At 48.3% G+C, this 15,960-nt stretch overlaps 8 protein-coding genes across 8 annotated transcripts; 2 read left to right on the top strand and 6 right to left on the bottom strand.

Annotated features, from left to right (window-relative positions):
- The first annotated feature begins 508 nt into the window (after positions 1-508).
- Positions 509-2,107, top strand: F5J12DRAFT_366609 (Alpha/Beta hydrolase protein). The gene is made up of 7 exons (XM_051739067.1): positions 509-774; positions 833-1,072; positions 1,131-1,262; positions 1,318-1,498; positions 1,552-1,648; positions 1,702-1,749; positions 1,804-2,107. The coding sequence occupies exons 1-7, from the start codon at positions 768-770 to the stop codon at positions 1,915-1,917; spliced, it is 819 nt and encodes a 272-aa protein (XP_051596372.1). The 5' UTR covers positions 509-767; the 3' UTR covers positions 1,918-2,107.
- Positions 2,108-2,113: 6 nt separating this feature from the next.
- Positions 2,114-3,944, bottom strand: F5J12DRAFT_854821 (uncharacterized protein). The gene is made up of 4 exons (XM_051746646.1): positions 3,865-3,944; positions 3,652-3,808; positions 3,131-3,598; positions 2,114-3,065 (listed from the first exon to the last, which is right to left on the bottom strand). Exons 1-4 carry the CDS (start codon positions 3,924-3,926, stop codon positions 2,340-2,342), a joined length of 1,413 nt encoding a protein of 470 aa, XP_051596371.1. The 5' UTR covers positions 3,927-3,944; the 3' UTR covers positions 2,114-2,339.
- Positions 3,945-5,986: 2,042 nt separating this feature from the next.
- F5J12DRAFT_854815 (uncharacterized protein) lies at positions 5,987-7,936 on the bottom strand. The gene is made up of 3 exons (XM_051746645.1): positions 7,881-7,936; positions 6,414-7,824; positions 5,987-6,358 (listed from the first exon to the last, which is right to left on the bottom strand). The coding sequence occupies exons 2-3, from the start codon at positions 7,812-7,814 to the stop codon at positions 6,299-6,301; spliced, it is 1,461 nt and encodes a 486-aa protein (XP_051596370.1). The 5' UTR covers positions 7,815-7,824; positions 7,881-7,936; the 3' UTR covers positions 5,987-6,298.
- A 749-nt stretch (positions 7,937-8,685) lies between these two features.
- Positions 8,686-9,183, bottom strand: F5J12DRAFT_929242 (uncharacterized protein; the record flags this gene model as incomplete). The annotated part of the gene is made up of 1 exon (XM_051749485.1): positions 8,686-9,183. The coding sequence occupies one exon, from the start codon at positions 9,181-9,183 to the stop codon at positions 8,686-8,688; it is 498 nt and encodes a 165-aa protein (XP_051596369.1).
- A 784-nt stretch (positions 9,184-9,967) lies between these two features.
- F5J12DRAFT_366478 (uncharacterized protein) lies at positions 9,968-10,693 on the bottom strand (the record flags this gene model as incomplete). Its single annotated transcript, XM_051739065.1, has 2 exons — positions 9,968-10,061; positions 10,127-10,693. One exon carries the CDS (start codon positions 10,691-10,693, stop codon positions 10,253-10,255), a length of 441 nt encoding a protein of 146 aa, XP_051596368.1. The 3' UTR covers positions 9,968-10,061; positions 10,127-10,252.
- A 3-nt stretch (positions 10,694-10,696) lies between these two features.
- On the bottom strand, positions 10,697-11,220 carry F5J12DRAFT_854808 (uncharacterized protein). Its single transcript, XM_051746644.1, has 4 exons — positions 11,181-11,220; positions 11,048-11,125; positions 10,908-10,987; positions 10,697-10,853 (listed from the first exon to the last, which is right to left on the bottom strand). Exons 1-4 carry the CDS (start codon positions 11,214-11,216, stop codon positions 10,835-10,837), a joined length of 213 nt encoding a protein of 70 aa, XP_051596367.1. The 5' UTR covers positions 11,217-11,220; the 3' UTR covers positions 10,697-10,834.
- A 163-nt stretch (positions 11,221-11,383) lies between these two features.
- F5J12DRAFT_366481 (uncharacterized protein) lies at positions 11,384-12,651 on the bottom strand. Its single transcript, XM_051739066.1, has 10 exons — positions 12,442-12,651; positions 12,356-12,389; positions 12,283-12,306; positions 12,167-12,223; positions 12,090-12,114; positions 11,990-12,037; positions 11,908-11,934; positions 11,824-11,858; positions 11,582-11,666; positions 11,384-11,520 (listed from the first exon to the last, which is right to left on the bottom strand). Exons 2-10 carry the CDS (start codon positions 12,378-12,380, stop codon positions 11,415-11,417), a joined length of 432 nt encoding a protein of 143 aa, XP_051596366.1. The 5' UTR covers positions 12,381-12,389; positions 12,442-12,651; the 3' UTR covers positions 11,384-11,414.
- Positions 12,652-14,321: 1,670 nt separating this feature from the next.
- F5J12DRAFT_785521 (uncharacterized protein) lies at positions 14,322-15,550 on the top strand (the record flags this gene model as incomplete). The annotated part of the gene is made up of 7 exons (XM_051743254.1): positions 14,322-14,389; positions 14,430-14,439; positions 14,511-14,629; positions 14,675-14,835; positions 14,965-15,110; positions 15,225-15,307; positions 15,355-15,550. The coding sequence occupies 7 exons, from the start codon at positions 14,322-14,324 to the stop codon at positions 15,548-15,550; spliced, it is 783 nt and encodes a 260-aa protein (XP_051596365.1).
- Positions 15,551-15,960: the final 410 nt, after the last annotated feature.

Below are 15,960 nucleotides of genomic sequence, written 5' to 3'. Positions count from 1 at the left end.
AATTCTTCGCGCTAACCGGAGATCCCCTTGGCGCCGGCGAGCCGTATTCGAGTGAGCCTCTGTTGTCCCATGCGAATGGAACGTACTTATCGCACCCAATCCACACTCGTGCAGTTCACGCACAGTGGCAGCCTTCACCAGGCTAAAGTTAAGTTCTGCCTTCATGTTCCTGCAGAAAATCTCATTGCACGGAAGTGCTTATCATAGGCGCTCTTAGCACGAGGACGTTTTGCTGTTCTCCAGTTCGCGGTCGTGCAGTTCACGCACAGTGGCAGCCTTTACTGAGTTAAGGTTAGTTTCCCCCTTCCCTATCCACAGTTGCAGCCTGGATGAAATTGAAGTCAAGTTGTCCCTTCTCTGATTCATGATGGCCCACTACCATCTCGGGATAACTCCATTACACGATGTCGGCACGAAAAATTTCCATTTCTCTCAATTCACGGCCGTGCAGTTCGCAACCGTACCCTTTTCAAAGCTGAAGTTAAGTTGCCCCTTCTCTGGTTCACGATTGCCTATTACCACCGGCAGTTATTTGTTATTCCACTACACGATGTTAGCATGAGGATGTCGTTTCCAACTCACCACCGTGCAGCTCGCAGTTATGTAGTTTGAGACCCCAAACACTTGGCAGACACACTTGGCTCGTTTGGGCGATTTTACTCTCATTGCGACTTTAAAAGGCAGCGTTCCCTTCCGTTGCAGAGCATCCACGAAAACTTCTCCTGCTCTACACAGTTTCCCCTTCGATCCTCACAACTCAAGTAACAATGCCGTGTACGCCTTGTTGCTGCTCCAAATGTTTGATGCCATACCGACATATCGCTTACCACAGATATCTCTACCGACAACTACATTGTTCTTTGTCACGGATTCGTCGGCACCGACAGCATGATGGGTCTCAGCTACTTCAATGGCGTAAAGGATGATTTGACCAGCCGAGGCTGCAAAGTGATTGTGCCGAAAGTTAGCATGACAGGCAGTATCGACGAGAGGGCCAAGCAGCTCGACTTGCAGATCGAGGACTTGCTTAACCTCCGTTCTAGTTCGGCCAAGCCCGGCCTCCATCTCATTTGTCAGTCATCTCCTTTTCCTTTTTTTCTCGTACAGGTCCTGATGTTTTGTCGAATCAGGCCATAGTATGGGTGGCCTCGACGCCAGACGTCTGGTCCACTTTTCAGGACTCAGATATAATGTACTGTCCATCACCACGGTATCGACGCCCCACTACGGATCACCCATCGCTTCGTTGTCCGAAAGCTTGGGTGAGCGGCAATACGCGTCCCCATCGATGTCTCCACTGAGTCCATGGTTTTTCAGGCTTCGTCAGTAGATTGTCGTGCCAACTCCTGCTTAGCTGTCTGTCGGGGTCTGGAAAGGCCATGAATGATATGACGCCGGAGCACATGGAAAACTTCAATGCTCGCTACAAAAATGTCCCGGGAATCAAGTATTACAGCGTTACGTCGAAGTTTCAGCCATTCGTCAATCACATCTTTTAGTACGTCTGCCTTTTGTTTCTGCCAAATTGGCGGCTCATGGGATGGACGACAGCATCTCCAATAAATTCATCAAGAAAGGCTCCAGCTCCAAATATCCCAAGGCTTTTGGAGAGAATGACGGAATGGTCGCTGTCAACTCCGCAAAATGGGTACGTGGTGACGGGTCTCAGCATCTCCTCATTTCGCTCAACACTTGGAGTAGGGTGAGTTCCTCGGTGTTGTAAGCGACGAAACCAGCCACTTCGGCATTGTATGTCTCCCAGTTATTCTCTTCTACATATCTCATCGACGAGTTCCCTACTAGATTGGCTGGGGAATCATGGGCATCCTGGCGGGCGACTCGAACTACGACGCCAAAGACATGTATCGCTGGCTCGTGGACAACGTTGCCAGGAAGGTCGAAGGCAAAGCAGAATGATGGGTTTGGCCGGAATGACGGCACGCTAGGCGGGTCTTTAGTTTCTTTCGATCTTGTTTCTTTCTCGATCTCGTATATCTCTCAATTTGGTTCCTTCCAGGAGTTAGCTGGCGCCGGCGCCCTTTCCATGTTTGTGTGCACTTCTATACCTAGTTGTTTGATATATGTATCCACTGATTCCTTGTCACACGAACATTGGGGCGCCATGTGAGACGACATAATGCATCCAGCCAAGGTCTAGATGTCGCAAATGGAGGGTAAATAATCTGAACGATCGACAAACTCTGATTCCAGCTCAAACAAGTAAACTACTTGTCACAATCCGGCTCCGTGCCACGACATCCAGACGTTGCATCCAAAATCTGACCAGTGTGATACTCCGTTGACTCGAGTAACGAAAGCCACGATGGCGACTGACGATGCTAAGCCCGCTCGCCTCGACCACGCCGAACAGACTCTACCCTCAGGCTGACACCTTCAAGGTTTAAACTCCTCTCCAGGCCCAACGCGTCCTGTAGCAACGGGTACTCGCTGTCTCCCAAAACCGTGACCGTCTCGAGTGAAGGAAGTCCCTTTGATATCGACTGCAAAGACGCCTCCAAATTTCCATAGTCTGGGGCGCTGCTTGCTGCGGAGATGGGCACGGAAATGGATATGGTCCGGACACCAATAGGAAGGAAAGGTGCTGCCTTGGTAAAAACATCCCAATCGGTATGAACACTTCGTAACGATTGATACAATGGCAAGGAAGATTCAAACGAAAACGGCCAGCAATCCTCGATCCAGAGCTCTTCGAGACATTCAGCTAGAAAATTTGGAAGCTCGAAGTTATTCGCTCGGAAGGGGTGACGAGTGTCAAATAATTCAAGACATTTCAACCTTGCATTTGACCGTGGTAATATCTGGGTTAGATCCTCGTCCAAGAGGATACAGCGTTCTAATCGAAGCTTCGTGAGCTGCGAAAACTCAGGCCAGATGGAGTCGGCACTCGAATTTGTCTGTGAACTACCAAAGTGAAACCCATCGAGAGTGAGTTCTCGCAGAGCAAAAAATCGGGCTGGTCTGGGGCTGCAAAGCATGGAGTTTACGTCGGTGACACGAATGGATCGTAGATATGTGCGCTCCGACAGATCCGCGAAAAGATCAATCTACAACGCAGAGACATAACTTGGGTTAAAATCACGTCCGCCTGCGAATAGCAGGAGATGCTCGCCTCAGCTACGATATCGATTTCCTGGACCAAGTCGCAAGCTTTAAAGATGTCGGCGGACAGCTGTAGTAACCGATCATCAGTGGCAGTTGACGGCGTTGGCCGCGATATAGAAAGGTCTGTTGGCGCTTTTCTTCGGCTGTGCGGCAGGTGCAGGACCTTGACCCATGTTCCAAATAAGGGATTGGACCGAAGGGTGCGATGTAGAATTTCACACTGCTTCGTTGTCTGTAGAATGATCCGTTCGTACAGAACTTCTGTAGCTGGGCCGCGCCAAGACACGCAAACGAGAGGGGCCGAAACAAGACCAACATCCAAGATGTGTGACTGGCAGGGAGAAGAGGCGAGAACGGTAGAAGAGAACAAGTCTAATGGTAACAAGCAGGGTAGAGGTATCTTGCGAAGGATCATCACAATGATCTCTGGAGGGAGTCTTGCAGCGATAGCGAGCTGCGTCCCTCTGTGCACATGCTAGAGTAATTGTAGCGCAAGTAAGACAACGAAATATATTTCAGAGACATTACCTTGATGCGAATCCCCACCTCGGACGGTTGCCTCTCTGATTTGAAGAACGACATGAGATACCGGAGCATTACTATTGGCACGATTTGGATGACAACTCGAACTCGTGCGAGACTAATATTAATGAAAGATAGCGTGCAGTGCATCACTGCGAAAGTCCTAGAATACTTGAGTCTTAAGAAATAACAATCTCCGGGGACTCGTCGGTAGCTCACCATCGTACCAATTTTGGAAGTCTGGCGCTCCGATTTGAAGAAAGAGTAAGCGATGTTGGCATAGCAGGGGGTTTGACAGCCTTTGTGGAGGTACGACGGGACGTCATCCTACTAATAAGTACCTACTAGTGTGTGCATCTGTTTGGTACCCTAGAAGTTTCACACCCCACCTATCGAAGTTGGCCAGAACCAACAGCTCCTCGCAGTTCCAGTGCTTCTCAAGCAGCTCGCTATAGACCGCAAAGCTTATCTGCTCTGCGCCGCTTGGGTTTCCCTTGGACCTGTCGACGTCTTCATGCCCAATCCGTCCAAATATGCCTGAACATATGCGAATGAGTCCCTACGATGGATCCAAATACTTTGACCATGTTCGCAGTACGTACATATAAACCGTGCTTAGCAGGTTCCTGACTTTAGGACCAGCGCTATTTTTGCTATTCCCTACGATTCAGCACAAGCCGTCGGGCGTCGAGGCAATGGGGCTGACAACAAGCATGAGCCACCTCGGAATCCCCCCAACTTGTGTGCGTCACGGGCAGTGTTTTCAAAATACATTTACACCACATGGGGGGCGTGAACCGCTGTCGAGTGTGTTAGCACTGCATAACCACGGTGCACCTTTCTGCTTCACTCTTTTGTCAGACACGTAGCACCCACCTTTACGAGCTGCCTACGCCTCAGCACAAGGCATCTGGTGTTAAGGCATCAGTGGAGCTGACTCACTATCGCCCCTACAGCGACCTTTACGGGTGCCTATTCGACGTCGAGGTATTAATAGAGCTGACTGGCTACTACCCCTATACGAGTTGCCTAGGCCTCAGCGTAAGGCGTTAGGCGTTAATGGCACCGACTGACACCCACCCCTGAGCCGACCTTCACAAGTTGTCTACGCCTCAGTGCAAGGCGTCCGGCGTTGAGACAATGGCACTGACTGACTACCACCCGCACACACGAGAACCGCGTTTTCACTTTGTGCGTGGACGCTTTCGTGAGTGTACTAGCGTTGTATGTACCTTTCCGTGACAGTCTTTTTATCAGATATATTTCCTGATGCGAAGTTTTATCGAAGGGGTTAGCCGGATAAGATCGCACAGTAGGAGAGTGACCTGTGAACGCTACAAGCTATGGGATCGAGTCTGAAGGCCTAGCTTTAGGACAAACCTAGGACCGCCTATGCACCTACGTTCGTTCAACACAGCGATCCCAAGTTACGGTATTAGTCGGTATCGGGCATGATGAGCTTCGCTCATTGGGAGCCACTCGGCAACCTTCGAAAGTCTTATGAATCACTACGGCCATTTCGAACACCTTCATGAATGCTCAGTAACTCGCCGCTCTCCTGCACCTTTTGCTGAGTCCAGTGTCGTGACGGAGCTGGTGGCAACCGAATCCGGGCTCGCACTCGTGTTTTTTTTCCTCGATATGCTGAACAAGGCTGAATTGTTCGTACCTGTTTTCGTGTCAACTTTCTCACTCGTGGTGGGATACTTGAGTATGAGTTCGGTTTCTCAAGGCTGAAAGTCTTAGCCTTCGCGGGAACTATTACTAGGCACTATCGCACCACACATTCACGACATCGAACAGGTTCGCTCATTTCCAAAGCCTCCCGACGTCCGTGAACGACCGTGTAATTCCCACTCACGTCCCATACACCAAAGGTTTCCTTTTCATTTCGTGTCAGTACGGCGAAGCTTCAGAGGTCATGGATTTCGTCCTGGTGATTACCCGCGGTACTTACATCTAAATATCTTTTGTCGACTCTTCGAGGTATCTGTCACACAAGGTCACTGCGACATCGGCAATTCAAGTATCAAAACTCTTGCAAACGCAAATCTCGCTGTTTGACCGCACGATCCACAGAGGACATACTCCTGGAAATTCACGCCTCTTAGAATCCGGATTTCGTGTGGCAGGTGAAGCCTCTATATCGTATTTTTGCAAAAGCATTTTATATCAGGGGGCATTGAGGCTGTTCAGAAGGTCGCTGGGATATTGAGAGTCGAAGAGTGAAGGTATGGATCTGTGAATGCGAGGGAAGCGGAATAGGAAGGGGACTTCAGTGCGTCGTAATTGGAGGTACGGTCGATTGATGTAATTGAATGTTTCTCCGCTGCAGATTTTTAGGGTGAGTATGTCCCTGGGGCTCGAAAGTCGAGCGTGACGCAGTATAGGTACAGGCGATGATTTACTATTTACAAAAAAGGACATCCTCACAAGTTTACGAGGTTCTGCCTGCTTGTCACTAGCTTCCTGTGACATAGGCTGTCGCTTTGACTCCCAAGCTCATATGTTCCGTGCGCTGCCGCAGCGAAAACAAAGTATAACATAGAGCCTGAATACACGACTTGCTTAATATGTGAAAATGGGGGACAGCAGGTAAATGTGAGTGTACAGGCTACCCTTGGCCTGGTCCTTGCGCATGCAAGTTCAGTGCCTACTGGCCATCCAAGGATACCCATGGTCGGAGGATTCCATAGACGTCATGAAGAGAAGTCTACAAGAGACAAGGAAATGGGTTTGCGCTTCGCATGCACGGATGGAACACGTACTGGATCAGATGTGCGCACAGTCAAATTAAACATCAGTGGAACGTTCTTCAATTCTAGTAGGCAATACTCATGTAGCGAGTTGTACAATGAGATCAACCATCGGCCATTTGGTAGACGCGCAGCATCGAACTTCGACAATGTCACTTGCAAAGCGGGTCGGCCCTCGAGTCTTCGAGCGCGAAGCCATTCCACGAACCTAATTCCGGGATGGTTGTGGTCGACCATTTCGAGGGACAAGTGCTCGAGGTGCGTCCAGCGGTCTGCAATGGACAGAGTGCCACCTTCCTGTTCCGCTAAGCAAAAGGCCTGGAATGCAGGCACGTTCACTTCTATATGATGTACACCAGGAAACGTCGCACAGACAGCTGCAGCGTCGCCAATGTCCGCACCGTTAAGAGAGCTCCTAGGATGCCGAAGGCAGAGATGCTGAACGTTTGGGAACTTATCCGAAAGGTCCGTGAATATTCCCGACCATCTGGTGGTGAGCTGCAGAGGCGAGTAGGCGAAATAACCGAGGTTTGGGGCCACAATGGCCGCCAAAAATGACTGGGGATCCTCGAGCATGACCGTCAGAGACTCGAGAAGTGGCAAGTGGATACTGTCAAGAGGTAGGGCTCCACAGCTTGATCCAGTCATTGTGAGCATTCGAAGTGACATTATCGATGGCAAAGGTGCTGTCAATGGAGAACACCGCAGCCTAAGGGATTTGAGGCTAGCAGCAACCGAGAAGTTATCAAGTCCGATGTTATTCCCAAGGTCCAAATATTCAAGTGCATGAGCATTTCGCGAATGCAAAAATGGTGGATAGTCCAATTTTTGTGTCACATATATGGAGACATGTTTCAAAGAGGGAAACATCACGTTCCAAACGCTTTTGATGATGCCTTGTTCCACGTCTTTGTTGTTATTCTGAATTATGAGGCTACGCCAGCGGTATCCACAAGAGATAACGAGACCAAGAAGTTCAAAGAACTTCGGCAATTGGTCCCGGGAAAGCCACCACCGTATTTGGATGTTGAGTGGACATTCACGACTTCTCTTCACGTACACTCTCATGAGAGAGGGAGACCATGAGGGACATATCGCAATAGTGGTCCAGAAACCTGGAGACGTCAAAATCACGTCTCTCCAACGACGTGACACACTAGCCAACCGCCTCTTGGCGCGTAGTGGGGCACCATCCAGGAGACCATATTCATCGTCTGCCAAATGGATTATCTGGTAAAGAACTGTGATAGGAAGACGGTTAATAGAGGGTTTGGTAACGTGCTTGAGAAGTTGGTCGATCCTGTTCCTCTGCACCTGAACAGCAGTGCGAACGTTTCGAAGGCGTTCGAACAGTTGCCGTTCTTGCTCTTCCAACAGTGTCAGTTCGGCTCGGGCTTCAGCAAGATCATCCATAGATGCGTCACTGTGATAGTAATTACTGTCAGTGTTATCTACGGGAAGTTCAAAGGATGATGAGACCTGAAGCTGAAAACTGAAGTAAAGCGCGTGATTCGAGTGACTGACGAAGGAGGCAGTGCGCCACGCCCATACGGAGGGCCGGTTCGCTTACTGTCGATTCTTACGTTTGCTACCGACAGTCACGTGGCGCTACAAGTTCTTTGGTCTCGTAGCCCATGGCCCAGGAAATTCTATTCCTGGTGAGGGACCTCAAGATTGCATATGCGAGGTCACTGGGACTGCCTGGTGGTTCATTGTCAACCACTCTGATGCATCCCAACACTTTTCGACCGTGGTCATAGTACGTACGTCATACATACGTGCTCCGGTAGACACTAACGGTTTCAACACCATTTTTCTATTCCCTACACTTCAGCTCAAGGCGTCCCGCGTTGAGGCAATAGGACTGAAAACGACCTGCGTATAACGTGAACCACGTTCAAGTCCTAGCTGCCGATTACGTCAGTGCTATATGGCTGTGGTGCACACTCATTTATCAGACGCTACCTTGACGCTGAGCTTTAAAGAAAAATCTTGTCGTCTGAGATTATACAGTTGGAAGGTGACCCAACTGGGTATTTCGTCGGCACAATGTTACTTGTTTTGAGCACCAGCTGTTACAATATAAGTAGGTATCTTCCACGATGCGTCAAACGTCGTGGCCCTCGTTGCCTTATGTGATTTCAGAATGCTAGGAGGACGGCATCCTTCAAAAGTCTTACGAAATACTACGACCATTCGAACACTTTCATAACTGCTTAAGACACCGATTTAACTTTGCTATCGTACACACGAGACACATGCGGGCGACGCTGTCTTTTCAATTCTACCCTGTTACGGTGAGGACATCCTTGCCGACCCGCATCTTCGACCCTTCCAGGGGTCTACCATGTTGCTCAATCGGAATCACGGTCAGGCCAGGTCGGAAGATGACGCGGTGGGTAGATCCTCCGAAGTGGAACTTGCCCAACTTAATACCTTTCTCGAACCTCCGATCCTGCCGAACAACCATGTTGCAGGTAGACACCTCACCCAAGCCAACACCCACGAAGCACATTGGGCCAACGGGCTCCTCATCAATGCACGTGTGGATGTGTTCAAGACAAAGTCCTGCGAACGGGAAACGACGTCCTGATCCCTTTTTGTTATCGTCCAAGCAAGCAGCATAGTAGGTTGGATGTAGATTAGCGTGCGCCGCGCCCGAAATAAGGCGTATCTCCACGACAGTGACTTTCACAGGGTTGCGCCAGCGGTGATAGTCAAGAGATCCAAGCATAGCCTGTAATAGAGTCCCCCCCACAACTTGAAACTGATCTGCAAGCATGTGGCTGAATGGGTAAGCACGTTCCCTTTGGAGGCGACGACGAAGTCGCTCTACACTCATCTTCCCCTATGCGATCATATCTACAAGCATCGTGATCGTGCTCCTTGCCTCTGGCCTGGATGTTCCAAGGTATTGCATTGGGGAAACGTCGTCCATCACATTATAGAACGTCTTCTTCGTGTGAAGATACAATGCAAATATTGCGTAAAAACGTACAAAAGAAATGGGGATTTCAGAGCCCACACGAATGGTTGTGTTGAGGTGATCTTTTCACATGTTCATTTGAGGAATTGTCAAATTGATCTCCTCCGGATTGACACAGCAACTTAACGCAAAGTCAGCGGAAGGTGCCTACATGCCTCACACATGTGAGGTCAATTCGACGAGGAAGTGGACGGTCGCAAGGTCGCACTTTGTTGGCGGTAGACTACTTGGTTAGTGATGACACAGTTTATACTACAAACCCTTTCCAAGCCCTTGTCATGTGTATACCACCGTGTGTTAAGACGGGAATCACCTAGATCCGCCTTCACCAAAGAGTATGGATTATAATCTGCGCGATTAGGGAACGACGAAACACCCATCCATGAGGAAAGGGTACGAACACACGTATGTGGTTACAGAATTCGTGATCATCGAGCGAGGACCTAGGACGCACAGCTCCGACACCAGTACCAAAGGCACACGTTCGCATCACAGAAATCAGGAATATACCATCCATTTGCGCCCCATGACTGCACGTCAGTGCCTCCAGACCAATACTTAGAGACATAATTAACTGACCATTGTATAGGCGATATAAGTACTTGGCGAGTTTACATATCTGTATCGGATAACTTCGACCCGACATCAAACGCGCAGTCCCGTGTTAATGAAAGCTGTCCAAATGATGAAAGGTCGAGGATTATGAGTCTCCGACTGATTTGCGGATGGCCCCACGTACCAGGTGGTACTCCCAGATTGGAGATATCCAGACGGTACAAGAAACAGCACGGTTCAAGCACGGCTTTACTATTCCCTATTCCAAACACGCCTCCCCTCGGGTGAACAGTCCCTTAGTTTCTTCTGGTTACGAGAGAACGATAACAGGGAACGAATGCGGCAGCAATCCTTCTGCGCGGGAGAACTGGTGAATCATGAAGTATGTCTGGGCTAGCCAGAGTGCATCGTTCCGATCGTCTGTATTTCGGATTGGGCAATTAAGCAGAAGAAGATTCAATTTGAAGTACTCGTCCTCGAGGATTTCGTCGCCCCAGAACGAAGCCGTCCCGTACAGATGCTGCATCAATGCGTCATTCTTCCACAGCCTCATCCCGTCGACCATTCCCCATTCGCCATCTTCCGATTCTCCTCCCAATTCTGAGTCGTGAAAGACATCCGCCGTGTGATTTGCGGGTGGATGACGACTGATGCTGCGTTTGGCAGGCCGATGATGCCTCAGGGACGATCTTGGAGAGTTATGAAGCCTAGAGCAATTCAGGTCCAAAGCATATGGATAGGCATTGCTCATTTCGTCGGTGAGAGCTCACTATGTGTTGTGGGCCTAGGGAGAAAGACGAGCCGATCGAGCTTCGGTTCTGGGCCACCGAAGGTAAGTGCGGGACTGCGAAGACAACAACTTGATTACTAGGCAACGAACGACAATCTATGATTAATATTGCTGATTTATGCTGGTGTGCTTCAGTTCCCCATTATATGTACTTGCAACATCTGAACTTTCATGCAAGCTGTGGTAGACTTCAAGGTGAAGGTTAGTGGCCACAGACCCTGGTATCTCTCTTGTCATCGGCACCCAACCCATCACCTATTGGTCGGTCACCAATGAGATGGTGGTGGACGCTGCTCTGATATGATGCCGACGTACCTGCGATGCCCTGTTGAACGCAGTACTTGATAGTTCCTTTTTAAGCTTCTCACGCACCGGAAGTGTGTCAAGCAAAGTCTGTCGATGTTCATTATCGGTATGATGATGATACAGGCCTGAAAAAGAAACTCACGTTGGAGTAGATTCGACCAACTGGAACGCCGAACATGCCATAGAAGTTTGCATTTGGAAGCAGCAGGAAAGTGATCAACTCGCCCAAGGAGAATATAATTGCAAACAAGCCGGTTTGGATAGCCCCGCGTATCAAACGCCTGAGCACGCTGTCCGTCGTGGGCAAACCCGACTTCGCACGAGCGAGAATAATAGATAATGTAACTAGGAGGTGTGACAAAAATTGGTGGCAAAGTCATGGGACGGGACACAGATGCTGACCGGTTAAGAATGTGTCCACGATCACTTGCATCACAATCCAGGCTGTCGCAAGGCCATTGATACGTGGCATATCAGCAAGCCTGAGGAAAAATAACCGTGTCAATATCATTCTGCACGGCAATCGGAACAAGAACAACCTACACATGGATGAACCATGCTTCGATACCACAAGCTATTCCAAGACCAAATGTGGGGAGAGCCATCGTGATGACAATACCGTACATTACTTTGTTGTGGGTAAGGCGGTATATCCTGTGCCAACGACTGTAAGCAGCTTGGCAACGCTGTTGTGGACACATACCGGTCACCGAGAAATGTTTGTGTTACAAGTGCAGCAGCAGCAGTTAGTCAATGTAATGGAAGAGCGGGTGACAACTCCTCACACTGCAATGTGGTTGGATTTGTGTAGTTCGCAACCCTAACAGGAGATTTGATACCCCTTGAAGCATGAGAGGGCCCAGACGCACATGTACACCCAAACCATATAGATTAACCTGAAGAACACTGTGAGGATGCTTACTGACGCAGCCCCTACCACATGAGACTTACGCTATACTATGAACTATGTCAAGGACGAGCAAGAATGCCACCACACATCTGCGAATAGGACGTGAGCAAGAGCAGCATATCAGCGGGGAATGACAAAGACTTCACGGCAAGTCGATCGTTGAAATCTATGGGTAAGATATGGGTGATGGGAACGCCTGTAACAGGAATTGTACTCACCCGCTCGGTAATATAATGCGAATTGGTATGTGACGATCCCATACAAATAGGTATTGACTTCAGTGGTGGGCGGTCAGCATTGCAGTAGGTATTACAAATAGAAACATGGTACGCACAAAGAATCCCTATTAGAAGAGGACCTGATTGTGTCAACTTGATCAGCTCGAAAAGCTAAACAGGATAGCCTACCTAGAATCTGGTCATGTGGGCCCATGGGGGAAGACTGAGAAACAACGAACTTGAGCCTAGCGAAGAACCTCTGTGTCTGGCCTTACTATATTCTGCCTCAGGCTCGACAACCCTAGGCGCTGTAAACTTTTTTTCTTCACTGATGCGGACTTCCAGCTGTCATACAAACCCCTCGTGAGGCTAACCTAGGCTAACCAATATAATTGTTATCGTCCCGAAATTGTTCGGATCCGTCGTGCATACGTGAATGCATAGTGGTGTTCAAGTTTTTGTAAACCATAGTCGAAGGACTGAGTAGACTAAATACAAGTTATGTCTAGTACCAATACCTAAATTGATATTTGATACTGGAAGGTGACATGCTGAGCGAGACATCAGTGTGTTGGTATAAATGAGCTGCCAGACTGGACACAAAAAAGGTAATCTTCAAGACCACTATACATTGATCTTTACTAGCAACTACTCGTGGCTTTACTTGAGAGAAACAAAAATCGAGTTTCTCGATCAAGTTGTTCTTCTCTTCTTGTTACCCCAACCATAATTCCTGGATGCTGTTAGGCCCAGGTCTGTAAACTCTTTGTCAGGGTTGATCATGCCAGGCTGACCTCTGGTCATGTGTCAGGGGTGGGAACTCTGGGGTTAACTTGATTCATGATAGGGATTTTGTTGATGTACATTGTGTCTAGCAGACTACATGGAGGCACATGGGAGATTGTGCACATCTCATGGACAGTGGCATGTGCCACTTGTATATTGATGTTACTGGAGTCAGTGATGGTTCTGTGCTCTCTTATGAGTTCCTGTGGTGAGAATATGCATTTGAGTGTGTTACTGTGTATGATGATTTTTGTGCTGGGTCAGCAGACCTTGAAGGCTCCATGCTGGTATGTTGTGCAGACTCTGTTTGCAAGCTTGTTGAACAATATCTGTATTTGACATTGAAGCAACTTAGAGCTATTGCTGGTCATCACAATTTGGTTCTGCATAGTAGCTTGCTTTGAGTGATGTGTGTTGATGCACTACACAATCATCATTGTATGGTTTCCTGTCCTTTGCTGGTGTATGTGTTCCACCAGAGAGGGCATGTTTGTGGCTCTTTGTCATTACACACCCCACCCATCCACCACATTATAAATGACTGCTCATATGCCACCCTCTCCTGCCCCATAATCCATTAACTGATGCCTTTGAACTATGATGCTATGACATTGCATCTGTAACATTAAACAAACAAAAATAAAACACCTGATTGTGCAACTTTTGCAGTACTGCTCCTGTGCAACTTTTTATACTACCCCTGCATAATTTTTAACACAGCCACTTTGCACCACTTTGCACTAGCTAGGAGGGCAGATAAAATAGATAAACATAGGCAGGATGTGAGCACAGTTCATCAGCACCCTCCCCAGTCATCCTGCCCAATCCATGAGGCCATGATGCTCCACAGGGCCTGCTTGAACACTTGACCCCCTCCCCCACCCCTCCCACCTGATGGCAGCAAATTCCCATGGCATTGCCACCTGCAAATTCATGTGACTGCACTCTGCACCACAAGTCATCACTGGTCTAGTGAATTTGGGCCTGTTTCTTGGCAAAATACCCATTATTACATGGGTTATTTACAGTAGCATTGAAATGAGTCCTGAGGAACAGGCAAGGAGTGTGTGTAGCCCTGACTTGCCTGCTCCCCCATGCACATGCCCTGCTTAGTCAGTAGCTGTGGGCACAGCCACCTGCAAATTTTCTGTGCATTACTGCAAAAGTTGCACAATCAACTGTTTTATTTTTGTTTGTTTAATAGGGGAGCTCAGAGTTGCCACTTTTTGTGCTTGTGTTCACTTTCACTTTCACTGTTTGTCACATGACCCTACTTAGCACAAGTAAATAATTTTTAATACTGGTTAGGAAATTTGATGGGTTAGGGTAATCACTGTGTGCCCTCAGACACTTGCCTGCTCCTCCCTCAATGGCCAAGAAGCCCAAAGTGACCTTGCCACCCATCACATGGGATGCCAATGACCACACACTTGTTTGGTGACTAATATCAGAGATCACACAGCCTCAAAATCTAAAGGTTTTGTGTGGTAAGTCCAAGCATGAGGTAAGTGACCCACTAGCCATACCTACTGCATTGCTAACATGGAATTGTATGTAGAACACTTCAGGCAAGATGAAAGCCAGCATTTTTTGGCACATTGGCTCTGTCCTGCTGCTTGAGCTGTACAGCATGGATGCTGCAACCACCAGGGATCAGATTAAACACAAATATGAAGGGTATGTCAAGTTTAGGTTACTAGATGAGACTAATCTCTCTTGTAGGCTCATGAAACTGTACAAGCAGCATGTGAAGAAGCATGCTATTGCTGGGGAGGGCATTGGCACTGATGCTGAGGATGGTATGGATGTAGAGACCTGTACATACTTCATTGAGGCTACTGGGCCAAACAAGGGCACTCCTACAGAAGCAAGAAACATCTGGGGTAAGTACTTTCACATGTGCCCTCATCAAGCTAAATCATTATCATTCTAGATGATATTATCTCAGTTCCCTTTCTTCCCTGATCTCCATTGCATCTGGGCTATGAAACCTAACAAAAACCCCATTGCAGTCACTATGGGTGTTGGGCCCTCCAGAAAGAGGGCACTGATCATGCAACCTCTTGCAGCTACTGATGAGACAGCTGAGCATGATGATGATCTTGGGTTGACTGACTCTCAGTGCCAGGAGATCCAGACTTTGCAGGATGCACTGGATGTGGCCCAATGATCTGCTGTCCAGAAGGAGAACCTTGCACCCCCCTCTTCTCAGTCGCAGCCTACCCCTGTTACCCCTCTGCATGCCATGCCATGGCCATCATTGATATCACAGGAGAGTGTTCTCAAGGCCAAGGAACACATTCAGAAGGTGACAAAGAAGTGTACCATTGAGGATACACTGATGGACATTCACAAGTAAGCTTTACCCTTTGCTTTGGTCATATTTCTCATGTACATTCCAGGTCAAATACTGATGCCATCAATGCTCATATTCAGGAGGAGCTGATCATCAAAAAGCACCAGCTGCTTTTGGAGGAGTTCAGAGCAGATGTGTGGGATTGGGAGGAGTATCAAGAGGAGTTGAGGAAGTTGGAGGGTGGTGAACATCCTGGAAAGCAAGCTCAACAGTACTCTCCTGACTGGAACTTGGATTTTTGACCTTTGTCACTCTTTATCACTTACAGTAGTCACTCCTGGCTGGAACTTGGATTTCTGACCTTTGCCACTCTTTGTCACCTACAGTAGTCATTCCTTTGCTTGCATACTTAATTGATCTCTTTGGGTTAATGTGGTTTACATATTCTGAAAGGCAAATAATTCCTCCACTAGCTCTTTGTGTTTGGCCTCACCCTCAGGATTAACCCTCTCTGGAAACTCCTCATGTGGTCCTCTGTCCTCCTCCTCCTCTTCCCTTCCATGTTGTGAGGCAAAATATGCACCATGTCTTCCACCCTCCACTTTAATCAGATTGTGCAAGACAATGCAAAACAGAGATCCATTGGCAGGCAGCAATGTGGTTGTGAATTAGAGTTGATATTCACCTGAAGACCATGAAGGCATTGAAATCA

This window comes from Pisolithus orientalis (assembly GCF_024613125.1).
Source record: "Pisolithus orientalis strain OTSU chromosome Unknown F5J12scaffold_39, whole genome shotgun sequence".
In the NCBI taxonomy this organism is placed as follows: domain Eukaryota; kingdom Fungi; phylum Basidiomycota; class Agaricomycetes; order Boletales; family Pisolithaceae; genus Pisolithus; species Pisolithus orientalis.
This window is presented reverse-complemented; position numbering and strand designations above follow the sequence as displayed.

Bases quoted from the DNA above. Each gene is read 5' to 3' on its own strand.
- F5J12DRAFT_366609 (XM_051739067.1), top strand. The intron at 1,073-1,130 runs GTCAGTCATCTC...TTGTCGAATCAG, and splicing joins GCCCGGCCTCCATCTCATTT to GCCATAGTATGGGTGGCCTC. The intron at 1,263-1,317 runs GTGAGCGGCAAT...ATGGTTTTTCAG, and splicing joins TTCGTTGTCCGAAAGCTTGG to GCTTCGTCAGTAGATTGTCG.
- F5J12DRAFT_854821 (XM_051746646.1), bottom strand. From the start codon at position 3,926: ATGCCAACATCGCTTACTCTTTCTTCAAATCGGAGCGCCAGACTTCCA. The intron at 3,599-3,651 runs GTAATGTCTCTG...CAATTACTCTAG, and splicing joins AGGTGGGGATTCGCATCAAG to CATGTGCACAGAGGGACGCA. The intron at 3,066-3,130 runs GCGAGCATCTCC...TCTGCGTTGTAG, and splicing joins AAATCGATATCGTAGCTGAG to ATTGATCTTTTCGCGGATCT.
- F5J12DRAFT_854815 (XM_051746645.1), bottom strand. From the start codon at position 7,814: ATGGATGATCTTGCTGAAGCCCGAGCCGAACTGACACTGTTGGAAGAG. The intron at 6,359-6,413 runs GTACGTGTTCCA...TGTCTCTTGTAG, and splicing joins CTGTGCGCACATCTGATCCA to ACTTCTCTTCATGACGTCTA.
- F5J12DRAFT_854808 (XM_051746644.1), bottom strand. From the start codon at position 11,216: ATGTTCGGCGTTCCAGTTGGTCGAATCTACTCCAAC. The intron at 11,126-11,180 runs GTGAGTTTCTTT...GAACATCGACAG, and splicing joins TTGGTCGAATCTACTCCAAC to ACTTTGCTTGACACACTTCC. The intron at 10,988-11,047 runs GTACGTCGGCAT...ACCGACCAATAG, and splicing joins CGTTCAACAGGGCATCGCAG to GTGATGGGTTGGGTGCCGAT.
- F5J12DRAFT_366481 (XM_051739066.1), bottom strand. From the start codon at position 12,380: ATGGGCCCACATGACCAGATTCTAG. The intron at 12,224-12,282 runs GTGCGTACCATG...CCACCACTGAAG, and splicing joins TCTTCTAATAGGGATTCTTT to TCAATACCTATTTGTATGGG. The intron at 11,667-11,823 runs GTGAGGAGTTGT...CCCACAACAAAG, and splicing joins AAATCCAACCACATTGCAGT to TAATGTACGGTATTGTCATC.